The 27,887-nt window shown below is 40.0% G+C and overlaps 1 protein-coding gene across 6 annotated transcripts in view; it reads right to left on the reverse strand.

Annotated features, from left to right (window-relative positions):
• tsnare1 (T-SNARE Domain Containing 1) overlaps positions 1–27,887 on the reverse strand; it is a 269,581-nt gene that overhangs the window by 95,103 nt on the left and 146,591 nt on the right. For all 6 annotated transcript variants that reach the window (XM_026184110.2, XM_026184107.2, XM_080307744.1 and 3 more), the window contains exons 5-8: positions 26,935–27,025; positions 26,754–26,828; positions 26,529–26,585; positions 21,032–21,181 (exon numbers count right to left, since the gene is read on the reverse strand). In XM_026184110.2, the coding sequence (XP_026039895.1) occupies positions 21,032–21,181; positions 26,529–26,585; positions 26,754–26,828; positions 26,935–27,025 (373 nt within the window). The remainder of the gene's footprint in view (positions 1–21,031; positions 21,182–26,528; positions 26,586–26,753; positions 26,829–26,934; positions 27,026–27,887) is intronic.

Consider the following 27,887-nt stretch of genomic DNA (forward strand, 5'->3'; position numbering starts at 1 on the left):
ACACTGTGTTGCGAATAGACATAGACAGACGGGGGGACACACACACACGTACACACCCAGGTGGGTTGGGGCGACCGTGGGTGGGTGGGTGCAGTGGACCCCTGCCTGAGGGCTGAGTGGGTGGCCAGGCTTGGAGCCAACACTGTGCCCTTTTCCATATTTCATGTGCTTCAAATTCTTCTCATGAGCAATCCAGAAGCCACTGGATACTGGCATCAGGCTAGGAACCAGCCAACATGGATGTTCATTAGGATGATTTGTTTGTTGCCTTTTTTCCAAGACTTGCAACAACAAAAAGGACATTCTGATAGCCAGCTCTGATACTCCCCCACATTGAAAGGAGCCAGCTGAGGTGGTTCAGGCTTCCAAGTTTAGATGGTTAAAATGAAGTTACTTAAGCATCCAAACGTCCACCTCATTCAGTTATAACAAAGCTCTTCATTTAAATGCACATCATCGTGCTTTCTTGCTTTTCAGTGGTTATGGAGATATTTTTTTCCACTAAGTGCAACTACGAGGACACTGCATTCCATCATATATAGGGGCTTTCTACAGAGCCCTCCATTTCTGACTGACCAAGACCTAAGACAACCATATAGACTACTGTATGTTTTCTCCTTTGTGTGGGCACCTTAAAGGGCATTTTATCCTGTTTGCTCTTCTATAATGACATCCTAGAGAGCCCTAGTGCATTAGCATTTGTGCCAGTTCAGCTGAATTTTCTTTCTATGACACATTTTCCGTCTGTACACAATGTTATTCATCAAAGTCAAGGAAAACTGAAAGGACACCAGTTTTTGAGTAATTCACTCTAAATTTGCACCAGCTCCATGGGGCAGTGCTCTACAGCTCACCCTGACCTTACCTCCCACTGTGGCGCACATGCAAAAACCGAGCTTGCTGTATAGGGATCAATAAAATGTCAGTGAACTTTTGCTACATGCCACAATTCTTTATGATGATAGCCAAAGAATCAGACTAATCCTCACTTCCAGAGCTCACCTCTGCTGGTCCTCTGACACTGTCTGTCAATCCTGCTGCTCTTGTTATTGTGTATGACTGATAAAAAGAACATACTTGAATAAACGAAAGGCTCTGAGGGTCTGTATATTTTCATGCAACTAAAATGTCAGACCACAATTCAGACATCAGTTTCATCTGACACTGGGGCCTCTGCCGAGGCAGCAAAAACACAATTAAACTTGAGGCCAAGATAAAATAGTCACAACAGCCCTGCCGGCAGCATCTGATTGACACCTCAGTCATTAGAACTGCATGCCTTGCATTTCTCCAGTCATAAAGATGTTTCTGATAGCAGCTGATATGAACACTTGTGAGAGAGATTGCAGCTCAATCCACAGCTTTGCAACTTGCAGATCATCTGATAGAGGATGGAAAAAGGGACTCTTCTTTTTCGATACTTTCATGCTTGTGTTACCAAGATATTGTTCTATTTATCCACACAGAAATCAGCATCAGAGTTGGTCTCTTGTGTGATTATTCTAGTCTGTTTCTGTTTTGTATTTAATTGCTCTTCACAGTTTGATTCTTTCAAGGTATTATCAAGATGAAGGTAATTTATAGTCCAATATATGACAGCAAAGTAGCTAGATAAGGTTTGATTCTCCCAGGATGACTGCAGTTTGCAGCAGCTAGTAGTGTACACACAAACATGTCTTTCCATCTTTCACTGCAGGGCAGTTATGAGAGGTTTCCTCTAGTGCCTGCAGAGGGAAGTATGGCACAGCAGTGTTCTCATGTCAGCCTTTTAAAGGCGAACCAGCATCAGTAATAAGAACCGATTAGGCATGCAAGTCAGCTATGAGGAGGGGGTGTGCCGATAGATGACACGACCCCTGAAGAGGCGTCTGGGAGATTTAAGGCGTTTTCACACCTTTTTTGCTCAGGGAAGTTACTTGGAACTCTGAAGTGCTCTCTCCCACTTAGTTTTCTTCTTTTGGCCAAATGTGAGTGTAGCAATCAGAGCGAGACCTCGCTGAGAAAGGAGTCTCTCAGTACATTCCCAAGCTAAAGTGGCGCCTCCACTAGAATCTGAACGTGATCTGAATGCAATCGAACTACTGTGAGGACACGTTGTCATATGTTGTCTACTTATGTGACTACATTCAAGTTATAACATGGTTATTGAAAGGTCTCAGGTTGGCCCAACTATTAGGAATTATTTGTGACATTTTCTGTCAGTGTAAATTACAACACCTAACACTGTGTTAAGGATCAGTACTCTTTGTGACAGATAAGTTCATTTGTAATGTTTTTGGAGAGGTTAAGAGCAGTTGATTATAGTTCTGTACGTGATTATAAGTGTTCTATACTATACTTAGTATTTTACAACAAATTAATATTCTTCAAGGAAGAACAAAATTTGACTTTTAGTGGGAGAACTGACTGACCAATTTTACACCTCTGTCCAGTCTGTGAAAATAACCCTAAAGCCTTTGCTTGCATTATGCAAAATGCATTGTTCTGGATCCTGGATAAAATGTGATGCAAGGCTTTAAAATCCAACACTTTCAAATGCAGCGCTGTCAAAGTGGTGCTAAATATGAAGAGAACAAATGAACACCTATAACTTGAGTATAGAACTTGGTTGTATATTCAAATAAACCAGCTTGGATTTCACTGAGAAGCTATACCTGCCCCCTAAATAATGTTTAATTCCAACCTCACAGCCAACCAGGCAAATGTGTTTTGAAGAAATGTTTACATTGCATATATTCCTTTTTTCTGTCAGGGTAACAAGGAAAAAGAGATCAACATTCTGTGACTTTAACTTTGCTGAATATTTACGGGACATAATCTCACTCTTATGAATGTTAATGAGCCATTATGGACCTTTTCTCAATTACTGTTTAACCAGAGGACCACTGGATGTTTCATACATTATCAACAGGCAAAACATTTTATCAACACCAACAATGTCAGTCTGACTGTACTGGGATTCTTGTTTCTTTCTGTTGTTGAAAAAGAAATGAATGGACAGAAAAGAAGGTGTTGCTTTTTCATTTCTATCATTTTCTTTTTTTAACTATTATGTCACCCCTCTGATTTTACCCTGTTACTAGTATTTGATTGTAGTATTTCATGAGTTTTTACTTAACACCAACCCAAAATTATGAATAAAGAAGTCTACTATTTCGTGCCATAAACTGCCGTTCCTCTCATGGCCACCCCCCAAAAAAAGAGTCATTCTCCAAAGACTCCTGTGTTAAAATGCCCACTGTCCCATTACAATTTAAGAGTCTGGCACAGAAGCAGCAGGTGCCTGTGTAACCCAACTTACGAAAGAATGACCGAACTCCTACTAGCCAGTATCAGAAAATCTAGGATCGACAGGAGCCCAAGGTATAAACACCAATAAGGAGAGACCACACCACAGTAGACTGTTCACAAATTTGTTATATTAGACACACGGCAGCTGCAACAAATGTAATGAAAGCAATAAATTAAAATACAAAATATTTCACCCCAAAATAACAAACTAAATAAAAGTGCGTGCATACAGCTTTCTCTGAGTCAAATGTATGAGTGAATAATGTCTGGTAACTGATGGATCATTGGGGCCCGTTCAGTTTGTTTAACGTTACCACACTCCGATGAAGGAAGAAAGTTCGTAGTCCTGCAGGTATCTGAAGCTTCAATGGGAACTAAACTTTGGCTTCAATAAAACCTCAGCAAATCCTGTTAACTTTTGGGTTGGCTCGCCATCCAGTTAACTGGAACTGTGGAATCGCTGCTCCTCAATGAGGGCTTGCTTCAGACTGGGTCGGTCTGTCGAGTCATCCTTTTATCAGATAACAAAAAAAACCTGATCGATGACAGGGTGAAACTCTGACCGACCAAAAAAAACTGCAGCAGATTCGCTTGCAACTCCTAGCAATTCGACTTCGGGAACATTAGTTTCTCTGGCACATGGCATTGTATGAACAGGAACGAAATGGCAACTACAGAAAGTCATGCGATCAAGGCCAATCAGCAAGGGTCACTGGGAGCTCATTGCTGATTGGCCAAGTTAAACGACAACAGATAATCTTATTTGTCCACATCTTCCTTTAAATAAAAAAAGAAAGAAATGACTAAATTGTTTACATCATACACCACAAAAACTACTTTCCACTGCTCTTTTTTCCTAGCTGGGCTACACCTGCATTTGCGCATTGCAGCTATACAATTCTTGGACATAGACTGTGACTTAAACTTGATAACACCATTTTGTTACGGTCAAGTCTTACGTCTAAAAAAAACATCATGGCAGTAACCAAAATGCTAATGTTGAGGCCTTAAAATGTCCTGTCCAAAGACAATGATCGGCTACATCTAGCTTTTATATGTTGTCTAACGCGGTCAAAAGCACCATTTTAATTTATTCTTCCAAAACATGTAACCATGAGAATTTATTCTTATTAAAAGCTTCAATAACTTCTGTTATTTCTTATTCAAACTAATGTTGTAAGATGGCCACATTTTCATGGCTGCACTACGAGCCAACCAGACCAGTGTTACATTATTATGTTTTAGAGTGTCAGTTGCATTTTGTCAGGTGTAGTCTGGTTTACGGAGCACATCAGCAGACTCTGTCATGTCAGTTGTGATTTGGCAGCATTTGATGACGTATCTACTCTCCGCAGGCACATTAGTCATTGTTCTCTGTCAACACTTGTCATTTCTGATTCCTTTTGTTCTCGCTGACCAACTCACAATTCACAAGCTGAGCAGTTTGGTGTGACTTCACGCTCCCAATCAGCCCTGTAGATAGATAAGTCTGAGACCTTAAATGAACTCAGATAAAGCAACAAAGCATTTTAATGTAAAAATCCAGACATCTTATCAGATTAAGTCTCAAAGAGAACAACAACAGAGGTAAGTGTTCCAACAACATTAATTTAGATGCTGTAGATACATACAGTGAGAGGGAGGAGTACTTGCATTCAGATGGTTACTGACGAGTTATCCTATCAACACAGAGAGAAGATGGTTCAAAACAAGTCTTGTTTTCGTAACATCAGCAAATGAGCGTTCCATGCTGAGAAAGATGGACCTCTTTACCTCCACCCTCACTACATCAGGAGAGGTTGTGTGGCCCTGAGAAGTGCCCTGATTCCAAATGTAGCTTTTATGATTTTTGGGTTTTACATATCTAATGTGAAACCTGTAGACTTCTCCAGTATATTACCTCAATTCACCTGAATTGTGTCTTTATCGTCTTCTACACAGTGATTGTGTGCTTCGGTGTGGCGGCTTAGAAGAAGCATCACTTCTTATTATTTGAAACTTTAGCTATGTTAGATGTGAGGGTTCACAACAGTAACAATAACAGTTTGTTTACTATACAAATTCAGAGACACTTTATTAGGTACATCTTGCTTTTTTTCTGGCCTCATATACATGAGGCAAATCATCACCACTTCACGAAGTTGCTCCCCTGGAGTGTTTGATTACAATGAACTCATTGTCATATTCGAGAAATCAGTTTAGATGAGCCTTGTGACATATTTTAGGTTTTGTGTGCTATGCTTGGCACAATCCTGTCACCAGTACTCAAGAACCCCAAAACATAGATTTAAAAAGATATATTTTTAATAAATTCTTGAAAAATAAGTCCTCATATTGAATACTCATTCAATTTCAGTTAAGAGTTAACATGTTAATTTACGCAACTTTAAATATCTACAATAACTTAACGCTTCAATAGTCAGATGCTATTTAGTCATTTCGGTATATATTTTCAAGTCTTTGCTCAAATACACTGTTCTTAAACCATTCACAAAGGCAACAGATTAGACGCTTGTGAGCAATTATTTAGATTTATGATTATCCATCCATCCATCCATTCACTTCCGCTTATCCTTTTCAGGGTCGCGGGGGGCGCTGGAGCCTATCCCAGCTGTCATAGGGCAAGAGGCGGGGTACACCCTGGACAGGTCGCCAGTCTGTCGCAGGGCCAACACACAGGGACAGACAACCATTCGCACTCACATTCACTCGCACATTCACACCTAATGGCAATTTGGATTTTCCAATTAACCTATCCCCACTAACTGAATGTTTTTGGACGGTGGGAGGAAGCCGGAGTACCCGGAGGGAACCCACGCAAACACGGGGAGAACATGCAAACTCCACACAGAAAGACCCCGGCCTGATGGTGGAATTGAACTCAGGATCTTCTTGCTGTGCGGCAACAGTGCTAACCACCGTGCCACCGTGCTGCCTAGATTTATGATTATTTAATCAAAAATGGTATGGTAACATGGTTAAAATTAGAGTAGTGGTATTTGATTATGTCACATCCTTGTCATGTAACTCACTTTTGTCTGTTCATATTCCAGACTAAATGTGTTTCAGTGTTGCAAATATGTCGTCCCATATGGAAAAGATATATAAATCTTATAAAGTTTGTATCTGTCTTGTGTGAAACTTGTATGAAAAGCATACAAGAGTGAAAACAGATATAAGATCCCTTGAAAAATTATATAAATGAAACTTGTATGTTTTGGATACTTACTAAAACAATATATGAAAGTGGCCACTTTCATGAGTCAATCATATAAGCCTTCTATGATTCACTATATGAAGTAGGCCACATCTTATGCAAGTCTTTTATAAGTTTTTACTATTTCTTTTCCATATGGGGTGGGACATAATTAACTGTCGATAATTACTGTTCTTTGTGTTTATGTTGAATAAATATTTTTAACAATTATGATAGGCATGTAGCAACCAAAGCAAAACAAAAAATCTTATGTTACAAATTTTTATATTTGAGATGTTATATCTGACATGTAATGTGGGAGGTTCACAGGAGCTATTCTGTATTTTGGAGTATTTATATCAATTAGCAGTTTAACATGTGCATCTAAAAAAAAAATCTGCTAAATGTAGGACAGTAAAGACTTCATCAGTGCTGTGTGTAATGTTGGTCCTCTGCTTAGAATCCTGAAAGAACAAATACAGATATATAAGAGGAAATATTCCTGGAATGACTGGGGGACAATGCAGGCACTTTTAAAGCATACTAGATTAGCATTACTACAACACGGATAATATGATTCCACAATCTAAATTACCTCAGTTTAGTAATAATTTCAGATATTTGTATTAAATATCAACAATCCACATGTGCACTGTTCCATTGCATGTAAAATTTTAAAGAAATTGCAACACTTTGGTGCCAGATTGGATGAATTTAAAAGAGAAAGCTGCCTGTGTTTACTCTGGGGTTATAGTCCCCCCCAGATTTTTATAGCTAGTTTTATCAAGTGTGTTTGCATTTATTTGAGGAATTATACATTTGTACAACTGCATCTGCAAGGCATGCGTAACAAACACAAGCTTGGTAGCATTAGCTTGCTAATACATGTGTTAGCTAATGATTAAAGTCGATTTTTCAGAGGAATACCAGTCAGTCTAAATGTGTGTGGTGCAGATACTAACCCAGATACATTTTGGATCCTATCATTTCTGGATCTGTTTTGGATCTGTTCATTACCCAGTTCATCCAGTGCAGATGCATTTTTGCTGATAGTGGCTTGTTTTGACTGTATAAGATCTGTATTGATCAAAATGGCTGGCTCGCTGTAAACCAGCCTGTTTCAGTTTAGGCATTGTTTTCAATAAATTGCACGCTCAAAAAATGTTTTGTCTCACTCCCATTTCTTCTTGTTGCATGTTGAAGCTGAACTTGGAACCTTGTTAAGGTCCAACCATGCAAAATATGATTTTTTTTTGCCTTTTTTCAAGTGGTTTTAAACTGTTGATCAGGCTAAAATTTTGTAGCTGACCAGTATATATGGAGCTGGAGAAAAATGTCCATTTCGATGAGAGAAAATTTCAGTATTTTTATGGGATGTTAATTTTAGTAGGAGTTAAAGTTTTTATGAATTCATTTAAAACACTGTCAAAACTAATACGTTTATGTGTCTCTGCTAAAAGACCAACATTATTTGGATGACTTTATTTGGTTATGGATCTTGAGGAAAAACTATATGTTGTTTACTTGTCAAAAAATAAACTAAAGGGATCCACTCGTCTTTAAATGGAGTCTCAAATTTCACTCCAATTCTTATGTTTTGAACAAGACTAAAGGAATTTTGGCCCAATGAGTTTGTTTCTCCAGTCAGCTAAAGCTGACTTCTGAGTAAAAAGAGTTACGCCAATAAGACATAATCATCAGGTGGATTGTAAGAAGCACTGTTATGTAAAGATATTGAAGATACAAGTAGCTTAGATGAAGGACAAATAGTGGATCTGGTATTTTCTGTGACACTAAAACATCCCTGCCTATCCCACTCTCACTGTCTTTGATACGTGTGCTTAATGCTGATATGAAACTCTCTCCACATCTACCACCCGAGTCTAAAGGCATTGGGCAACAGGACACAGTGTCATTGCCGCAGCAGAAAAACTGTTAAGCAGATTTACGTGCACGCCTGCTGGTGAGAAAAGGGGGGAGGAAGAGGGGAAAAAAATGACCTTTTTACAACATTTAGTCCATGAGAGACATCTCTATTTTTTTCGCTGTGACTAAATAAACTGTTTATAAATGTAAAATCATGTCTTGCCTTTGGCAGTAGCCCAAGGACTAGACATCCCTGAACAATGTGAATGCCAGCAGCAGGACCTGAAGGTCAACAAGGAGACCAAGCTGAAATATTAAAGACAGACGTTGGAGTCTGCTTAGGCTCAATCTGCTTCCCCTTGTGTGATTTTTTTTTTCAGAACAAAAGGATGAAGGCAACAAATGATTTTCACTCCTGTCACTGTTCAAGAGCTTCTCTACACAAGCAATGGGCCTAGAATCAGCAGATCTGTCCATCTGTTCACCCAGCATTTTGGCTCACACCAACACTTAACATTATGGTAACTGCTGGCCAGATTGCTGTGGAAATAACTGTGGGTATGCTCAGCACCCAGAACAGTTAAAGTTACCCATCCCAAAAAGTTTCTAATGCATGACCAGCACTTATCAGTACCCCGTGTCTACACTTGATCAAATCAGCTTAAACAGAGAACAGATGATGGTAGAACTTAATACTTGTGGGCACAGAGGTTAACTTCATCATTCAGCATTCATTCATCTGACTGACTTTGGTGGAAGTGTGAGATTCCTTGAAGGTATGTAGAGTAGAATTTTGTACTTAACTGAAAGATAAGCAAATTCAATTTCTAGTATATATATACAAAAAAATCTTTAAAGAAATCCTCTTTTTGTGTATGGTGGGCCCATTGAAAGACACCACAAAGATTGATGTGGAATTTTCTGTCGCCTTCTGACTTTGCGGACGTACATCATGAATCTGATTTCTAATGTATTTTCTTTTTTAGTGCCATGTCATTTCAACTATTTCAAGGTTTTTTGAGTTGCCAATCCTTACAACAGTCTTAACTGTATAGTCTTATTTTAAATATGTAATTGTTCAGTTGTGGTGAATGTAGTTATGACAGTTAATTTAAAAAAAAGAGAAAATAATTGGAATTGTTAGATTTTTTTTTAATGTAATGACCTACTTATTATAATTTAATTAAAATTTAATGAAATATCATATCATATTTTCTATATTATCTATCTGTATATTATTTAAAGGGCTTTTCTCATCAGTAGTTGAATCAATTTCAGCAACATGTCAGAACCAGTTGAAATATTTTAATGTGTTTTGTTGTTGTATGGCATTTTCACTGTATATCAGGAATAATACCACGGTTTATCTGCTGCGACAGTTATCGTGTTATTCTGATTCCCAATTTTACAGTAATGGAAAAATGTTAAAAGGAATTAAATGTGTGCAGTGAGACGCAAACAGATTTCATAGAGAGCAATCTTCTTTTTATCTGTTGACCCACACTAGATGATCTGCCATCATGCTAGAAACATCAGTGTATAAAGACAGGAAAATCAATGCACTTTTGATGGTGGAGGTTAATAACAGCTGTTTTTGCTAATAAACCAAATTCTCTCAGACACTTTCTGCGCCAACCATTAAAGTCTTGTTTGCCCGCTGAACTGATTTATCTGATTTATCTGAGGGTCTTTCCACTGTATCTGAAGTGTAACTATGTGGATGGATTGTCCTGAGGATGCATCAATAAGACAGAAACACTTTGCTGTGGACCTTTTTTTCCACTGCTTCTTCAGGTGTGGTATTCAGATTGCACTTAATTAATCAGCAGAGACAGATTCTAACCTGTGATTAAGCATAGGCTCCAGAAACTCGTAATAAAACAACTAGCACAGTACATGTGTTTTTTGCTTGACAGGTGAGGTTGTAAATCAGTAACCAATTCCAAATAAGTCCAGTTCCAAACTTTCAATAAGTTAAACTACATCTCAAAATTAAGAAATAGTCCAAGAAGAAGGAGATGTGGTATATCTGCCTGCCCAATTTATATGACTTTGATGGACGCACACACGTGCATAAGATGTATAGTTGTTTATCGATCATATTACATTGAGCTGAAATGAATTAAATTGACCTGATTGATATATGTAATGAGCCTGACTTGGATAAGTGGAAGAAAATGAATGGATGAATGGATATTTGTGTGTGGTCTTTATGTATTGTTCCATGATTCTGTTATTAACTACATTTATATTTTTTATATTATTATACAATTATAGTGTGATGCTTTGTTTGAACTGGACTCACCTGTGCCTTTTGCATCTCATCCCTGCCTTCGGTGTTGTCTGGTGTTCGCAGCATTTTTCTAAACACAAGGTCTTCGTTGTCAGATAAAGTAAAGATGATTTTTTGAAATCCTTGTTTTCTTTATTTTTATGTGTCATATGTTATGTGAATGAACATCATCTCCTGCTTGTCTTGGTTATTAATGATCCAGCTAACTAAGATTTTACTGTTATAGTTTTCGACACACTTTTTAAGGCTGCCATCCAGTTAAGGCTGATTTTCTATGAACATTTTAGGAAACCTGATGATGTTATCTTTCAGACCTTTTCAAATGACAGTTTTGCAGATTTGGATATTCCAAATCCTAGCTCTAACTTTATCTGCCATTGACCTGGTTGATATTAAGGAATTAAAAGTACGGGAGCCATTAATGGACTTGGAGAGCAAAGCTGACAGGAAGACTTCTGTAGCTTCTAGTCAGTGCATCAGGATCACAGCTGCAGCCAGGAGGCCTCAGCAGAGCGCGCATATATGGCACATTGAGTCTCTGAGGAGTACAAAATTAACCTCAGAACCACAAACCTTTCCCAGAGAGAGAGAGAAAGAGAGAGGCTGATAACGATGACAGACATGGCTCCTCTGGGAGTAAAGCCATTTAAAAAAAAGTGGCATGTTGGGACTCACAGCAAACACTACTGATTTAGTGGTATGGAAGGATGTTCGGGTAGAATGTTTGGACTGAAAGGATAGAGGCGAGAAGGGTGGTGTGGAGGTGAAAAAACACATTGTCAGATGCTATCGCTTCTCCCAAAGAAACAGCGTCAAGCCCCTCAGCACCTGCCTAAGTGCTGACGATGACATTTATCCATGCTGCTATAACTAAAGCGAGGACCAGACGACCCTGTCTGAACACCAATCATCTGCCTGGCCCATCTCTGCTGCAGTGCTGAAATGAAGCTGTCATTCGTGCGGCAGCTCTTTCGCTGTGTGTCACTCTGCAGAGAGAGATTGATGCGCTTGCTTTTTTTTGTTCCTATTCAGGCTTCAGCTCCTGCGGTTGGATTAGCTGATTTGAAACATTGATGAAGTTCAAACAGCTCTGACTGGGCACAGAGATACATCTTCATTATACCGCAAAGTGCTCCTAAAACATTATCATTATTCTTCAAACTGCTGGACGGCAAGCTGCCATCTGATGCTGGACTGTCACATAAAGGCTTGTGAATTTAAAAGCTGACTGCTGCGACATGTGCCGGGCTTCTATCTTCTATCATTCAGCCATATGCTTCTGAGATGGCTCGTGAAGTTTTACAATATGTCTTCAAAAGTTTCAACAGCAGATTGTGTACAACCAGAGAGGACTGTTCAGTAAGCCCCTCACATCAGGATTCTTGTCGAAAAATACAAATCACGACTGGTGTAGTCAGTGTTTAGTATTACTTAGTGCATTGTTTTCTTCTGCAATAATTCTCTAGTGTGGGAAGCGTATGTAATGTGATTCATGGAAATCATGCAGAGGTGGCTGGGTGGATGGCGGTAGCACAACATTCAGGATGGAAATTGACAAGAATTTAGCGATTCCGATTCTGTTATTGATATTACGTATTAATTCTCATTGGGTTCTCACTGGCTCTGCTTCAAGAATCACCACCATTGCTTAAGCATGCTGTAGGTATCCCCTCCCCCCCCTTTTAATAATAATAACAACAACAATGGATTGCATTTATATAGCACTTTTCGGGGCCCTCAAAGCGCTGTACAATTCCACTATTCATTCACTCTCACATTCACACACTGGTGGAGGCAGCTACAGTTGTAGCCACAGCTGCCCTGGGGCAGACTGACTGAAGAGAGGCTGCCATATCGCGCCATCGGCCCCTCACCAGTAGGCACTAGGTGACGTGTCTTGCCCAAGGACACAACGACCGAGACTGTCCGAGCCGGGGCTCGAGCCGGCAACCTTACGGTTACAAGACGAACTGCCAACTCTTTGAGCCACGATCGCCCCATCCATTCAAGCTATGATCAGTGTTGTACTCATTACACAAAGAAATAGAGTATTACACATATTACAAAGAAAAGGTTACTTAAAAGTAATGCCATACGTTACTTACTTACTTGCCAGGGAAAGCAATTCTTTACGCTACTCGTTACGTTACATACGAAACATATTGTCTCATAACTACCACTCCCAGACACCAACAGAAAACCCTATCCTAATGACAACACACATGTGATCTTTCTCTTAGTATTTCAGTACGAACACAAAGCTGACAGCACAAGGCAAAGATGAAAACCAAAACAGAGACTTCAAAGCGATCATCACAGTGGTTCTACTTTAGAAATGAAGGCTGCAGCCTGACTGCTGACAGCCTGACTGTTCATCGCTGCCTTTTTTACCTGTTGATGATCAGACTGGGTCAGCATTGACTCAGCTTTACCATCTCACTCTTGTAAAAATCCAAAAAGTTAAAGTACTGTCCATATCCCTAGTGCAGACCATATCACTGTTTTACTCTTCTGACACATGACCTGAAACCAGCTGATGGTAATGCAAGTTCAAGTGGAGCCAATAAGGCATGGCGACTAACAATTCCAGGGCATCAAACTGCTGGGAACCGGTTCTCAACAAGAACCAGTCCTTGATTCCCATTCCTATTCAGGACCAGAAAGCAACATCATAAGTCTTAGTGTGGTTAAGTTAAGACGAACATTGAACTGTGGTTGCTAAATATCATCACCTATCAAATTTAGGATTAGGATTTAGGTTTGGTTGCTATCCATCCCTTTTTTTAGGCTCTCACCTGTTTGGAATATCTAAATAGAAAAGCTTTTAAGAAAAGAACAAAGAAAAAAATTCTGAATTCACAAGAGTTTATTTGAAATGTATAATCTAGTTCAGGGGTGCCCAATCCCGGTCCTCGACAGCTACCGTCCTGCAGCTTTTAGATGCATCCTTGTTCCCACACACCCGAATCAAATGAATGGCTTGTTATCAGGCCTTTGCCAAACACGATGGCATGCTGAAGAGGTAATCAAACCATTTGATTCAGCTGTGTTGGAGTAGGGATGCATCTAAAAGCTGCAGGATAGTAGCTCTCGAGGACTGGGATTGGGCAGCCCTGATCTAGTTTCTGAGAATCTGAATATTTAACTAAAATAATACCCAACACTTGTCTCAGCTGTATATTGATTAGGCCAGTGGTTCCCAAACTTTTTTCTGTGTAATAATATTTGTTATGCCTCCAGAAATGTGTTCTTATGTGTTCTTTTTATCTCGTTATCGCAGCTTAGAGCGACTTGTGTATTTTCGTAACCATGACAACATGAGAGCAGTGCACGCTGGGAGTCAGGAAGTAAATTTACCGTGTGGCTCTGGATATTGGTGTGTGGGCTCACGCAGTCGCCAGCTCCACCGTTACAGGTTTAATCCTTTTCCCTCCGCTAAGGCATAGTCTGTGAGTATAATTCATTTTGTACAATTAAGCGGTGAAGCGTTTTGAACTGTTGTCTGTTATTCGGTTGGCTTTATTGTGTCTCATATAAGCTGTGCGGCTAGGCTGTCAAGCTGTAATAACTAGCCAGATGCTTTGAGCTTATTGCATCTATAATACATTTCATATATTTCATTGTATTGTGTTTACAGTTTCACAAAAGTGCCCAGTAAAAACTCCTGGAGTTCAACCGTCTGCGTCCTGGAGATTTTTTTGGGAGTGTTTAAGCTGAATGGAAACTTAGCCCATTACAATATTCAACATTGCTATCAATACATTTTTCAAAAAATGCCTCTCTGTGCAAAATGGGTTTAAAAACATAAACAGCTGTAGGATCCTGTTTGTCTGTGATTTGAACCGGGGGAACAAATCGTGGCAGGATCAGCCTGATATTATTTGTATCCTGCTGTAACTTTACTGTATAAAGAGCAAACATCTCCAAAATGTCAGGAGCAGTTAGTCATTACAATAAGTGTTTGTGAACTAAAAATCAAGAATGTGGGATCCTGTTTGTCCGTGATTTGAAGAGCCCAGCGCTGCTCCTGACGCAGAGAAAACCAATCCTGCAGGGAGACCTACCTCGGCACTTGTGCAGGTGAAGCCAAAGGGAAGATTTGCTTTGTGTGTGTGTGTGTGTGTGGGGGGGGGGGGGGGCACACATTGGGAAGGTCTGGATTAGGCATGGATTTGTCTCCCAAAACATCTGGTTGATGTTAAGTGGTTACAGTGGTCAATCATCCAAATAGTGAGGCTTTGTATATATTAACACAGTGTAGCAGTTGAACAGATGGCGGCGCACACAGTTGCAGCAGCTCGATGTACCACTGGTCGGTGCGGTGTTTTGTTACCTTTGTACGTTTTATGTTCTGTTTTGTGCGCGATCAGTCAAGCGAATAACATCTTCAGCAGACATGATCTTCTTAAGATCGGAGTGAGTTACCGTGTGAGCGTGACCATGGCATTTATCCACTCACACAAAATACCAGAGGAAGTAGCGAGGAGACCGGGCGCTCCTTGGATTACTATTCCGGCGGGAGGGAGACACAGACGGCGACGAGAGAGAAGGAGGAAGCGAGGCTGCCAGGCTGGCGTGCTAACCAGGCTAAGGAGGAAGCCTTTTAGACCACCGCTCCCGAGTTTATATCTCTCGAATGTCAGATCCTTGGCGAACAAGATGGACGAACTAAGGTTACAAATAACAACGGACAATCACATCAAAAACTCATGTATTCTTCTGATCACTGAGGCTGCATCAGTCCATCCCGGACTCTGCCATTGAGCTATTAGGCTACACTGCACAGCGCCAGGATAGAACAAACAATTCCGGTAAGAGAAAAGGAGGGGGAATCTGCATATACGTGAATAACAGCTGGTGTACTAATACAGTGATCATAGACCGTCACTGTTCTCCGGACATAGAATATCTGACTGTCAAATGCAGGCCCATCTATCTTCCACGGGAGTTCACTGTTGTGGTAATAACAACTGTTTACATACCGCCAGATGCAAATACTAACATGGCACTAGCGCTTTTGCACACGAACATCAACAATAAACTCAATAAATACCCTGACGCAGTGCACATTATAGCGGGTGATTTTAATCAGGTGGATTTAAAAACAGCTATCCCAAATTTCCACCAGCATGTGAAGTGTACCACGAGAGGGGCTAACACCTTAGATAAAGTCTAATCCAACATCAAGAAGGGCTACAGGGCAAGACCCTTACCACATCTGGGCCAATCTGACCATTTATCCTTGCTCCTAATTCCTGCATATGCCCCAATCAGGAAAACTGCGTCGACCATCACTAAAACTGTAACAACATGGCCAGAGGGCGCTTCTCAACATCTACAGGACTGCTTTGACAGAACCAACTGGAATATTTTCCAACATCAAGACCTGGAAATGTTCACAAACAGTGTCCTCTGTTACATCAAACACTGTATAGACACTGTCACAGTAGACAAGCAGATCCGGGTTTACACCAACCAAAAGCCATGGATGACCCGGGAAGTCCAGCAGCTGTTAAAAGAGAGGAACAGCGCCTTCAGGTCCGGAAGCAGGGAGAGCTACAGCAGGGCTAGAGCCAACCTGAAAAAAGGCATTAAGAAGTCCAAGGCGGACTATAGGAAGAAGATCGAGAACCACCTGGAGAGTAAGAACAGCCGGCTGGTGTGGCAGGGTGTCCAGCAGCTGACAAACTACAAGTCCAAATCAGGTATGGCTGAAGGTGATCCAGCACTGGCGGAGGAGCTGAACATCTTCTTCACACGCTTTGAGGTCACTGCACCCTATGCCTCAGAGGAACAGCTACACCATACAGCCCACAGCAGCAGTACCATCATCACTCTGGAGGAGCATGAAGTGAGGCGCACCCTGCGGGCTGTTAACCCGAGGAAGGCAGCCGGCCCAGATGGTGTACCAGGACATGTGCTGAGAGACTGCGCAGACCAGCTTGCCTATATTTTCACCAGGATTTTTAACCAATCCCTTGAACAGTCAAGCGTCCCACCCTGCCTCAAGACCTCCACCATAATACCCTTGCCCAAGAAACCTCACATCTCTAGCCTAAATGACTATAGACCAGTGGCACTAACCCCGGTGGTGATGAAGTGCTTTGAGAAACTTGTGCGTTACCACATCACAGCAGCGCTACCCAGCAGCCTTGACCCACACCAGTTTGCCTATAGAGCAAACCGATCGACAGAGGACGCCATAGCAACAGCACTCAATGTAGCACTAACACATCTGGAGAGGCAAGGAAGCTATGTGCGTATGCTCTTTGTGGATTATAGCTCGGCATTTAACACCATTCTTCCATACAAACTGGATGCCAAGCTAAAAGACCTAGGGCTTCCTCACAGCACCTGTAAGTGGATCAACAGTTTCCTCACCGACCGCAGACAGAGAGTGAGAGTGGGATGTTACACATCTCCAGCCCTAAATCTAAGCACTGGGTCGCCACAGGGCTGCGTGCTTAGTCCACTGCTCTACTCGCTTTATACACACGACTGCGCCCCCGCCCACCAGAGCAACACCATAGTAAAGTTCGCAGATGACACTACTGTGGTGGGGCTCATATCTGGGGGAGATGAGTCTGCCTACAGAGATGAGGTGGAGCGGCTGTCTTCATGGTGCAAGGATAACAACCTTCTCCTAAACACGAAAAAGACCAAAGAACTCATAATTGACTACAGAAGACACAAGACAGAAATCCAACCACTAATCATCAGCGACAACTATGTGGAGAGGGTGGCAGACTTCCGCTTCCTGGGAGTCAGCATAGAGGGAAACCTATCCTGGAGTGTGAATACCTCTGAGCTACTGAAAAAGACACAACAGAGACTGTACTTTCTGAGAGTGCTTAGGAAGAACAACATCACACAGAGACTGCTGGTGTCTTTTTACAGAGCCTCCATCGAAAGCATACTAACGTACTGCATAGGCATATGGTACGCTAGCTGCACAGTGGCTCAGAGGAAAGCACTCCAGGGAGTAATCAATGCTGCCCAAAGGACAATCAGCTGCCCTCTCCTCAAACTGAAAGACCTACACAGTTCCCGCTGCCTCAAAAGAGCCCATAACATCATAAAGGACACCTCACACCCTGGTCACTCCATGTTCGAACTGCTGCCTTCAGGTAAACGGTACAGAACAACATACACAAGGACTAACAGACTCAAACACAGTTTCTACCCAATTGCAATATCATGTCTTAATGCTACTAAAAGTAGATGACTCTCATTGCCCCTGTTGTCATTTGTGCCCCTGATGTTGGAATGCTTTTAGACATGTTTTGTTGGATGCGCTAACAAATTGACTGAGTGATTGATTGTTTGAGTGATATATCAACTAGGTCGTATGTTGAGTGTCTGTATGGGGCCTTAGGCCTGGATTGCGTGGGTGTATTTACCGTATGAGAATACTGTATTTTATATGTATTTCTATCTTTTATATCCTATCTATTATAGTTTTTAAGTATTTATCTTTCGTGATGTTGCACTGACCGGAGACATCTTTCAATTTCATTGTACTTGTGACAATGACAATAAAGAATATTCATATTCATATTCAACATACTATTAGGCTAGCGACTAGAATACAGTAAAAATACCAAGAATACCTGTTCAATCAAAATTAACTTCACTTTGATGTGCTGAAAAACTGCAGTGATTTCCCTGTCTCCCGTATTAGGCTTTGGGATGGTAACCCTTTAATGTTTAAAGAATCTGCTTCCTCTACAGACGACATGTCAGTGGGATTGAAGAGGTCCTCAAAGAATTCCTTGTAACGCTTGACTATATCCTCAGTTGAAATCAGCAGCATTCCTCCTGCACTATATATGTTGTACGTGGCCTGCAGGTACCCCTCAGCTGCCTCCCACAGTCTATCGAGTGGCACTCAGCTGTTTCACGGGCAGCATTAGGGGAGGAGTCAGAGAGAAACTCAGAGTTTGTTGAAGAAAACCTGCCAGTGAGCAGGTTTAGTTCACAGTCTGTTACCATGGTAACTGACTCAGAGTGGAAGTTCACTTGCGTTTTTGAACAGAAAACCAGATTTGTGAGGTGCTTCCTGGATTAGGGCCATTGTCTGTTGCTATCATTTTCAATCTCTTTGTTAATTTTCAAGTCTTTTTTAACGATAGTCTTAGCCTGATTGCTTTAACCTGGGTTCCACCAAGAAGGCGCCTAAAACCACAGTGGGCACCACCCTGTATAACCTGCTTATCGACATAGTTTGAGATGCCAAACATAGCAGTGGCATTTGGCAGCTAACAAGGATGATATTTGCCCTAATTTTGAAGAGCATGTTCTGAGTCCCTATACCTTTTTGAAAATGCACTGAACACTCAACCTGAGGCTTTTACCATGACGTGAGTTCAACATAGCCAGTGTGTCATTCTGTTATCTAGTTTCACTTAACCTAATACTGGCAATCAGGATAAGCACCCAAATGAAAGGGCATCTTCCCAATTATTGATAAGGGTGTTGGCAACAGAGTGGCTGACTTTTTTTAGCTGAGAAGCATTATGATTCCATACACATTTTACCTAGGTAAGGGAACAAACAAGGCTATAAGCACCTTAGTAATTGGGCAGCATTCAATATCCTGCAGCAGCATGGGGGTACTGTGACAAAATACTAATAAGCTTTTGGAGGTGGGAGACGAAGACGAAGCCTGTTTGAGTTTCTAGTTACTAACTTGGCATGTGTTGGCCTCCTGGGAGGCAGTATTTGAAGAAAACAAATGCCTAATTTGTTTTTCTTCATCGTTTTTTTTTTAGAGTGTTTTCTTCAGCTGTGGTATTTCAGGTATGTGGTTGTTTTAAAAGTAAATGGCCAGCATATTTTATTTTTACTGCATATAACTTCAGCACACGGAAATGAGTTGTCATTGCGGTGCAAGAAGTTTAGTAATCCTAGGAGTATAAGTAAAGAGGCTTACTATTAGTTTCATACGTTCCTGGACACTTTTTACCTCTGATTTAAAATCCACTCTGGTAGTGTGCAAACAGCTAAGATATGATTGATGTGATTGCAGACTTTCAGCTTTAATTCAGTGGGTTTAACAAAACTTTTCAATTACAGTCATTTCAATACACTGTACCCCATTTTCAGAGGCTCAAACTGTATGTATAAACAATTTTATATACATGGATTATTTTTAATAGCAGCGTGAAAATTATTTGAAGATAAAAAAACATGGAATACTTAAATTCTGTGTTTACTCCCATCAGTTGCTGCGTGTTTGTGGTTCTCTCTGCCTTCAGTTTGTTCTTCAATTGAGAAGGTAAAATTAATGTTTTGGAATTGGATCAAGTTTTGTTCAGATACCTGTTTCCATTTCATCACGGACGTGGGTAGTCTGGCATTTGGTGGATAATCTTGACCACGGAAAGTGAAAGGACTATTACTGGACACTACAGTGACTCATTATTGCTTCTATTATATTGGCAATTACTTTCATTTTTTTAAATAAGGCCGAGGCACTTCCTAAAACAAGGGGAGCTCATACAACACAGGAGAATGGATTTATAAGGGACTATTTGCAGTGAGGGCATATGTGAGAATAAATCCAAATACACAGCAGTGTGTGCTGGTTGTAATGAAAGAGCATCAGTGAATCAGTGCAACAGACTGTCTCACTGATGCTCACTTCTGGACAACAGTAAAGTTCACTAGCACAGATTAATCAGATAATATCTATCAGGAAATGATACACACACTGCACACAATGCTCATTAGTAAAACTAATTTATTTTTGGTTTGGATTATTTATTTTTACAATGTATGTACACAATACCGAGAAATATGACCACACTATTTTCTTTTGACTCGAGCCAAAGCATTAGTAAGCTTATATTACACCAGTTAATTTAAAACACTCTAAATGAGCTCTGCTTTAAGAACAAATAACCTCTCCTACTACATATATTGGTTTCCTGTATTTTTCTCCACTGCTGTATAATATTTTAGAAACCTGGGGAGCTGAGTGTCAGTGCAGATCTGCTGAGCTGGGTTTCATAAGCTCAACAAAATGCAGAGTTTCGGTGCAACAAACAGCTCTTTTCAATCAGGCAGCCTGAAAAGTTGCTGAAAGGTGCAATAGACGATGGCTACAGTAGTGTCCATATGTGTACACAGGACCACATCTGTGGTGATTACAAGCACAACCTATACTGACTGTGGAAACTGCGCACACCATTTTTCTTTTCTTTTTTGATGGCGTGTGGTGCAGTCATAGTTAAGTAAGGCTTCTAATCTCCAGCAGCTTCTGTGGAGCTGTTCATTGACCATCAGCTGATTGGAATTGTTCTAGTAGGTGTTTGAGTAGGAGAAATATATGAGCTCTGTGTCTGATGAATTCAGCTGAGCTGATTATATGTCACTGTTCTTACCTCAATCTGAAGCAAGGCCTCCTCTCTCTGACGGAGCACCTCCACGTCCTCCTCACTGATCTCAGACAGGAAAGCCTGACTTCCTCCCTCTGAGCCTGCTCCAAACAGTGGACCCTCCTCTATCTGCTCACTGGATGGAGTCTGAGGACTCTGTGAGAGCAAAGACATTTTCTTTTATTAGATTTAAAAGGTATAGCAGTAACAGCAAAAATTCAGACAGTGAGCAGTTACTTTGTCTGTTGCCTGGGAATACAAGTGCTCGGGTTGTTGATTAAGTAGCAGAAACTTATTATCACAGCAACTACCAGTTACTGCTGTCTTTTATCTCTCATCTTAAAATTCATGGACAATCCAACTCTGAGCTTGATGGGTTTTTTTAGTGATATGTGTCCGAATAAAATATAACAACAGCAGTGAAAATATATTTTTGACTAAGCATTTTACACATTTCAAATGTGTAATTAGCACCATTAACAATTTTTTTGCATTTCTATTATTATAACGTAATTTCAATTTATCTTGTCTTGGCTTCATTCACTTTTCGCTAAATGATCTTATTGCTTCAAAATTATTATTTCATTTGATATTTTGTAAGCAAAAATTAATTATATTTAGCTAAACATTATTACCCACTATCGGCCCCAACCACTTTCAGCAGAAAGCTGCTCTTCTTGAACCTGGTTCGGCTGGAGGTTTCTTCCTGTTAAAAGGGAGATTTTCTTCCCACTTTCAGCAAGTGCTTGCTCATAGAGGGAAAGGAGATTGCTATGGTTTTCTCTCTATTATGGCAGTACAGTATAACAATATAAAACACATTAAAGTGATTGTTATTGTGATTTAGTGCTATATAAATATAAATGCACTGACAAATAAAATTGATTAATTAATGTTACGTTTATGTACCTATTTATTATATAACCTACTTTAAGCTAACCATTAAATCAATTTCTTTTAGCAAACCTCCAGCTGTACATTTGGCTCCCTAGTTTTCCTGTTCTTAAATCAGCAGCTACAAGTGCATCAGTGCAGATTTTTTCTGTATTTTGCTCTTTGTGTACATCACAGAAACTGTATAAGCAGTTTTTTGTGTCAAAGGTTTATTTAATTCAATTTTATTTTATTTATATAACGCCAAATCACAACATCAGTCGCTTCAGGGCGCTTTATATTGTAAGGCAGACCCTACACTAATACATACAGAGAAAATCCCAACAATCATACAACCCCCTATGAGCAAGCACTTTGGCGACAGTGGGAAGGAAAAACTCCCTTTTAACAGGAAGAAACCTCCCACAGAACCAGGCTCAGGGAGGGGCGGGGCCATCTGCTGCGACTGGTTGGGGTGAGAGAAGGGAGACAGGATAAAGACATGCTGTGGAAGAGAGACAGAGATTAATAACAATGCAGAGAGGTCTATTGACTAAGGACTTTAATACTACTACAAATACTACAAATACAAATACTATGACATATATATATATGTATATGAATCACAAAAGTCTCCAATCTTCTACTATAACTTCTGTTATAGTTGATAGTTGTCAGACTTGATCAGAGTAACAGTTGTAGCCATTTTAATGTTTTTTTTTTCCCGATAGACCTTCTGGTTAAAAACATGAATTTGCTTTGGTACAAATTTGTTAACATTTCTGTTACGAGCATGTGGTGTAGCCATTATCAGTATATACTGTGTGTTAGTGGAGATCGTGAATGTTGAGGCTACATGTGGTACATGCACACATTTTGTTTCATGTGCAAGCAAAAGCATAAGGGAAGAGGAGAGACACGGAGCGAGGTCTGCTTACTCTTTTGCATTGCTAATGTGTTTCACCTTTGTGTGGTTGAGTGCACAGCTAATTCATGGTAGAGGGACCAGTGTGGGTCAGAGCACAGGAACTAACTCAGGCTTAGTCACAGCACTCTGTCTACTGGCCATGTTGTGACTCACCATTCCTTAGCACACTCTGGGTGTTCACTCCTCCACATACATACATACATAACACCCCAGAATATATTAGTACATTACATGGATGGAAAGGGACTCTCAAGACAATCATTCTGACACATTATTGCACAAGTTCACACACTGGTAGAAACTTTCACACAGCTCCCTGCTGTTGATTCCGGTCATCTATGATGATGTTCATTTGAAGATGTGTGTGGGAAACAGTCTGCATTGGTTTGAAAAGTGATTTTCTGCATGTATAAGGATGACGTTCCAAACGTCAGGGTACCTCTCATCACTTCCTGTCTACTAACGTCTTCTACTTCATGTACAGCAGAGAAGTCAGAATATTGTTGTTGTGGTTACATAAAATGATATTTGACCAGTTGATTCTTCCATAATATATGGACTGATTAGAGAGCTTCCTGCTATGCATTGAATGTAGTTTAAGTTGTGTAATGTATTATACAGTTTGCCGCCTCCATAGCCCTTTATCTCTAAAGCTTGCAGAATAATAGACCTTAGTTATAGGCCTTCAGGGAGGCATAAAACATTAATACACATGAGTCATCTCTCTGTTTGGGCAAAAAAATAAGATGGCTTTTTAGAGGGTGTGTGTAGTAACAATGGTTCTTTGCAGAATACTGTTCAACCAGTTCAAACTGCAAGTCATTCTCCTTTTAGCTTAACAGAAAAGCATGTTTGAGACCTTCAAACACCCTGGTGGATATTGAGTGAGAAAGAGAGCTGCTTCCTCTTAACTATACGTGATACACCTACATGTCATTGTAGTTTCTCCCCAATTACCCAAACAATTTACAGCAGTAGAAACATATTCACAACAAAATATTTTTTTTAACTTACTTTACAAGATAATGTTCACACTAATATTACAAAATTGTACAAGTTTGTAAAATTTGAAGCTTGTACTTTTATAAAATGGAATTACAAGAAGCTAAATGCTAATGCTAGGCTATATCAGAAATGAATGTCCCAAGAACTAAGCTCCCAAAACGTTGATTCTGTTCATCTAGATGTACCGTTTTCAGTAGGAGAAATGTTTAGTTACTCATTCAAGTGTCTTACCTGGATGATTGAGCATGCAATCAATTGTACACTATACTTTATCCACTTAGTGTAAAAGATTATTTTTGCAGCTGTCTTTTTCATTCTATATTATGAGGGGTGAGGTACACCCTGAATAGGTCGCCAGCCTATCTCAGGGTCAACACTAGAATACCAGTAAAACCTAAAAAGAAACTCAAATATGTCTAGAACCCAAACAATAACATCAGCCAGCTAACTTAGCAAAGTACACAAAAAATATAGAAATTTTATTCTCTCTAAAAACTGTTGGATATATTGTCCAGAGAAAGAATGGATCTGATTTGATGATATTTTTAGATCAAAGATAGATTTCAAAAAGAAACGTTGCTTTCCTTATTTTGAATGTTGATCCAACCATCTCCCTTGCAGTATTGAGGGTTGTACAATGAAGAAAGATTAATGGGTTAAGTGTGCTACGTCAAGTACAAAGTCAGAGTGTTTTGGGCCACAAACATTTCTCTCTTATTACCTCGCTAAATCACCATGGTAACGTATGCTGAAAACTTGACTTTTGGTTTGAAATTGGCTAAAAGATTTTCGACTGATTCTTTATTTACATGTTTTAGGTGCAGTAGAGATTTTCTCTTGTATTAACGTGTTGTTACCTTACTAATGTCACGTCCAGCTGTAAAGTGACAGCAGTGCAAACCGCATCACATTGTCACTTGAATCCACATGAACTCCACTGATGATGCAGAAAAGGTAAAAATGTTTTTAAACTTGGTTCAAAGTCTGTTTTATACTGCTGCAGTTGACAGAATACAGAACACATACCAAGAATACCTCTTCAACCAATAAAATGAATTTCACTTTGATCGGTGACAAAATAAACTGATTTCCACATCTCCTTTATCAGCGTATGGCATGGTATGCATTACTGTTTAAATGCATCCAGTTTAAGGTGTCACAGCTCTAATGTGTGGCTGTCACCTTAGAAATAACTCAGTGTTTAAATAATTAACTGGAATTTAAATATTTATTTTCTGTTCTTCGCACTAAATCCCCAAATTAATGATTTTCTGCAGCATTAAATACTTGTGTGTTTTTTTTTCAGCAATGTTGAATTTTATTTTCTTTGCTTTTCCAAGTCATGGTCACAGAGGGGCTGGAAACAAGTCCAGCTGCTGGGCCGAGAAGTAGTGTACACCCTGGTAAGTCCTTTAAGCCTGTGATGCCAGTGTGTTACATTTACTGTTATTTTTCTAATGTTCTTCATAGCTTTTTATCACTGTTGTGCATTATGTCAGGAGTACTTATAGGCATCTTTGTATGCAGAAGAAGAGTCATATGGCACGTGATCCGCACCTTTGGGTGTGAACAGAGTCTGAAGCACAAAGCCTGACTTAACCATGAAAATTGATCAACGCTGTCATGATACCTGTTACCTCTGACTGGGGTTTTAGGTTTTGTCAATCCAGTTAATGCAAATAAAGCTTGGCTGTGTTGAGCTTCCAATGTAGTATTCCCCTCATGTCAGTTAACAAGCTGAGAGCTAATAACACACATAACGCACAATAAACTACCATAAGAAACGAGAGGACATCTGACAAATATTTTATTAATAACTTCTCACATGACAAGTAGGTTTTTAACCTGAATAAACAGGTTTCGGCATTAGTACATAATGTTTAACATGTTAGTAGTTTTACTTGTATGAATATTTTAATGGGCTGTTTTGATTCACCAGCCTTCACATGTGAGAAAACATTAGGAAGGATTTCTAAAACTGGCATAACTGGAAGGGGGGGGACGATCACATATTTGAAGGTTAAAACTGGTACAAATCACAGTTGAGCTCTTCGCTTTGCCCTCGTTTGTGATACGAAGTCTGAAGGGCGAACAAAGAGTTTCTGTCTGGGGAGGTTTCTTAGATAAATCTGAGCATCCAGCATCTAAAATGATTATAACAGGTCCCCTTTAAAACACCACCGTTTGGGTTGAATATTTATATTTTATGCTTGGTAATAGTGTTTCTACAGCAAGTGCTGAACCAAACCTTAAGCACATGCGTAAATTCACCTTGATAAATTTGCTGTTTTATTACTTGTGCACATCTCATGTACAAAGAATATTCAATACATTTAACTTCATATGGTCTGGTTTCAGTAATCAGGGATAAGGAACTGTGCACGGGAAGGCTATGAGGAGTTACTTTAATATCTTCAACACAAGCTCCCATCTCTTGGCTCTCGCTGGGCCACATGGTGAAAATAAACTGTCACCGGTGACAAAATTAGAATCAGATGAAAGAAATTTCACAGCACACAAGAGCGGGATGTGATGAATGGAGTCCACTGTATTATAACAGAGTGGAAGAGACCAGACTGAGCTTCAAAGGAGCCCTTGTGAGAATGCAGCTGAGCAGAGAAATGCCATCTCATCATCCTACTTTGTTACGAATGACAGTGAAACAAAAGGAGGATTTTGCTCTCCATATCAGCTCACCTTCTTCTTGTCTTTCTGTGCTGGGGGGAGCAGGGCCCTTGAGCGTTCCGCAATTTTCTGAAAGAGGAGCATATGAGGAGACAGGGTCAAGGACTCTCACAACAAGTAGCACAAATGTGACTTTGCATCTGTGGAACAGCATCTCTTTAGTTCTCTTTTCAGTAAAACTAAATGACCATAGCATCAATTTCAGGTGTCAAAGGAGTGCATTCATCATGCAAATACCTTCTGGAGATCCCCATATCGCTGCACAGACTCAGAGAGCTCAGTCTTTAGTCTGGTCAGTCGCAGACGGTCTTGCTGTGCAACAAAACAGAATTAGATTCAATTAGCTCAAATGTTGTTTAATCTACTGTTTATTCTTCAAACTAATATTCAGTGAGGGAGGAAAGGGAGCATAAAATACCCGTGAAGAGCCACTGATTATATCAGAGAGCTGTTTGATGAGTTGGCTTGTGCTGGTGATGACTTTGTTGGTTTGCTGCTGAGTGGAGTGCCTGGGAAAAAAAACATGGTGTGAAAGCAAAAAGAGAGTACATTTACTAAAGACTGAGAAGATATTAGATATGCCAATACTGTATTACTATAATAATATATAACCAGAAAATGTGTGTGTGTGTCTATAAATCTATATTTGATTTTGAAAGTGCTACTACACCAATTTGATGGTTGTTAAGAAGGATTTTATTTTAAATACCTTTGCCAAATACGAATCACAACACACGTTTATCAGATAAGATTATGGTTCACCATATTTAGTCTCTTATAAATCAAACAGTAAATACTGAATAATATATCTTATTGCAGATACATCCTCGTCTTGGAGTAGCCCAAGCTATGGATGGATGGATGCTCCTGCTGCCAGCTTTGAAAATTGTGACTTTAAATACCTAAACAAAGTATTTAAAGGAAGATATTCTTGAGGCAGAAGAAAACTTGTTTTCCCCAAAAAATAAATTACAACATTATATAAAAAATAAAAGCTAACCCTTTTGACTAACTCTTCTGGGACTTTGAGCAACCTTACCCTCAGGTATGTGTGGGTTGAGATTACATTTGACCAGTGGGGAGACTGACTATTACCAGCACTATGATAGAGGTGAAGAGTGTAAAAGCCAAATCCTCTCTGTTCTTTCATGTTTTTTCCTTTCAAGCCCCGCTGGGGTGTAAGGTTGAAAGTGCAGCCATATTCATAACTCTGCAGCACAGCCACTGGAAGGCCAGGTTAAGACAGTTATTAAATATCTAAGCTGTCAGGTCATCCTGGGCTTACACACACCCTGAACTCCCATCCTCCAAACCTGACACTATAACAGGCTGCCCCACAGAGATAGGGAGCTCCACAAACACACCTCTGTT

This window comes from Astatotilapia calliptera, chromosome 11, assembly GCF_964374335.1.
Source record: "Astatotilapia calliptera chromosome 11, fAstCal68.1, whole genome shotgun sequence".
NCBI classification, from domain to species: Eukaryota; Metazoa; Chordata; class Actinopteri; order Cichliformes; family Cichlidae; genus Astatotilapia; species Astatotilapia calliptera.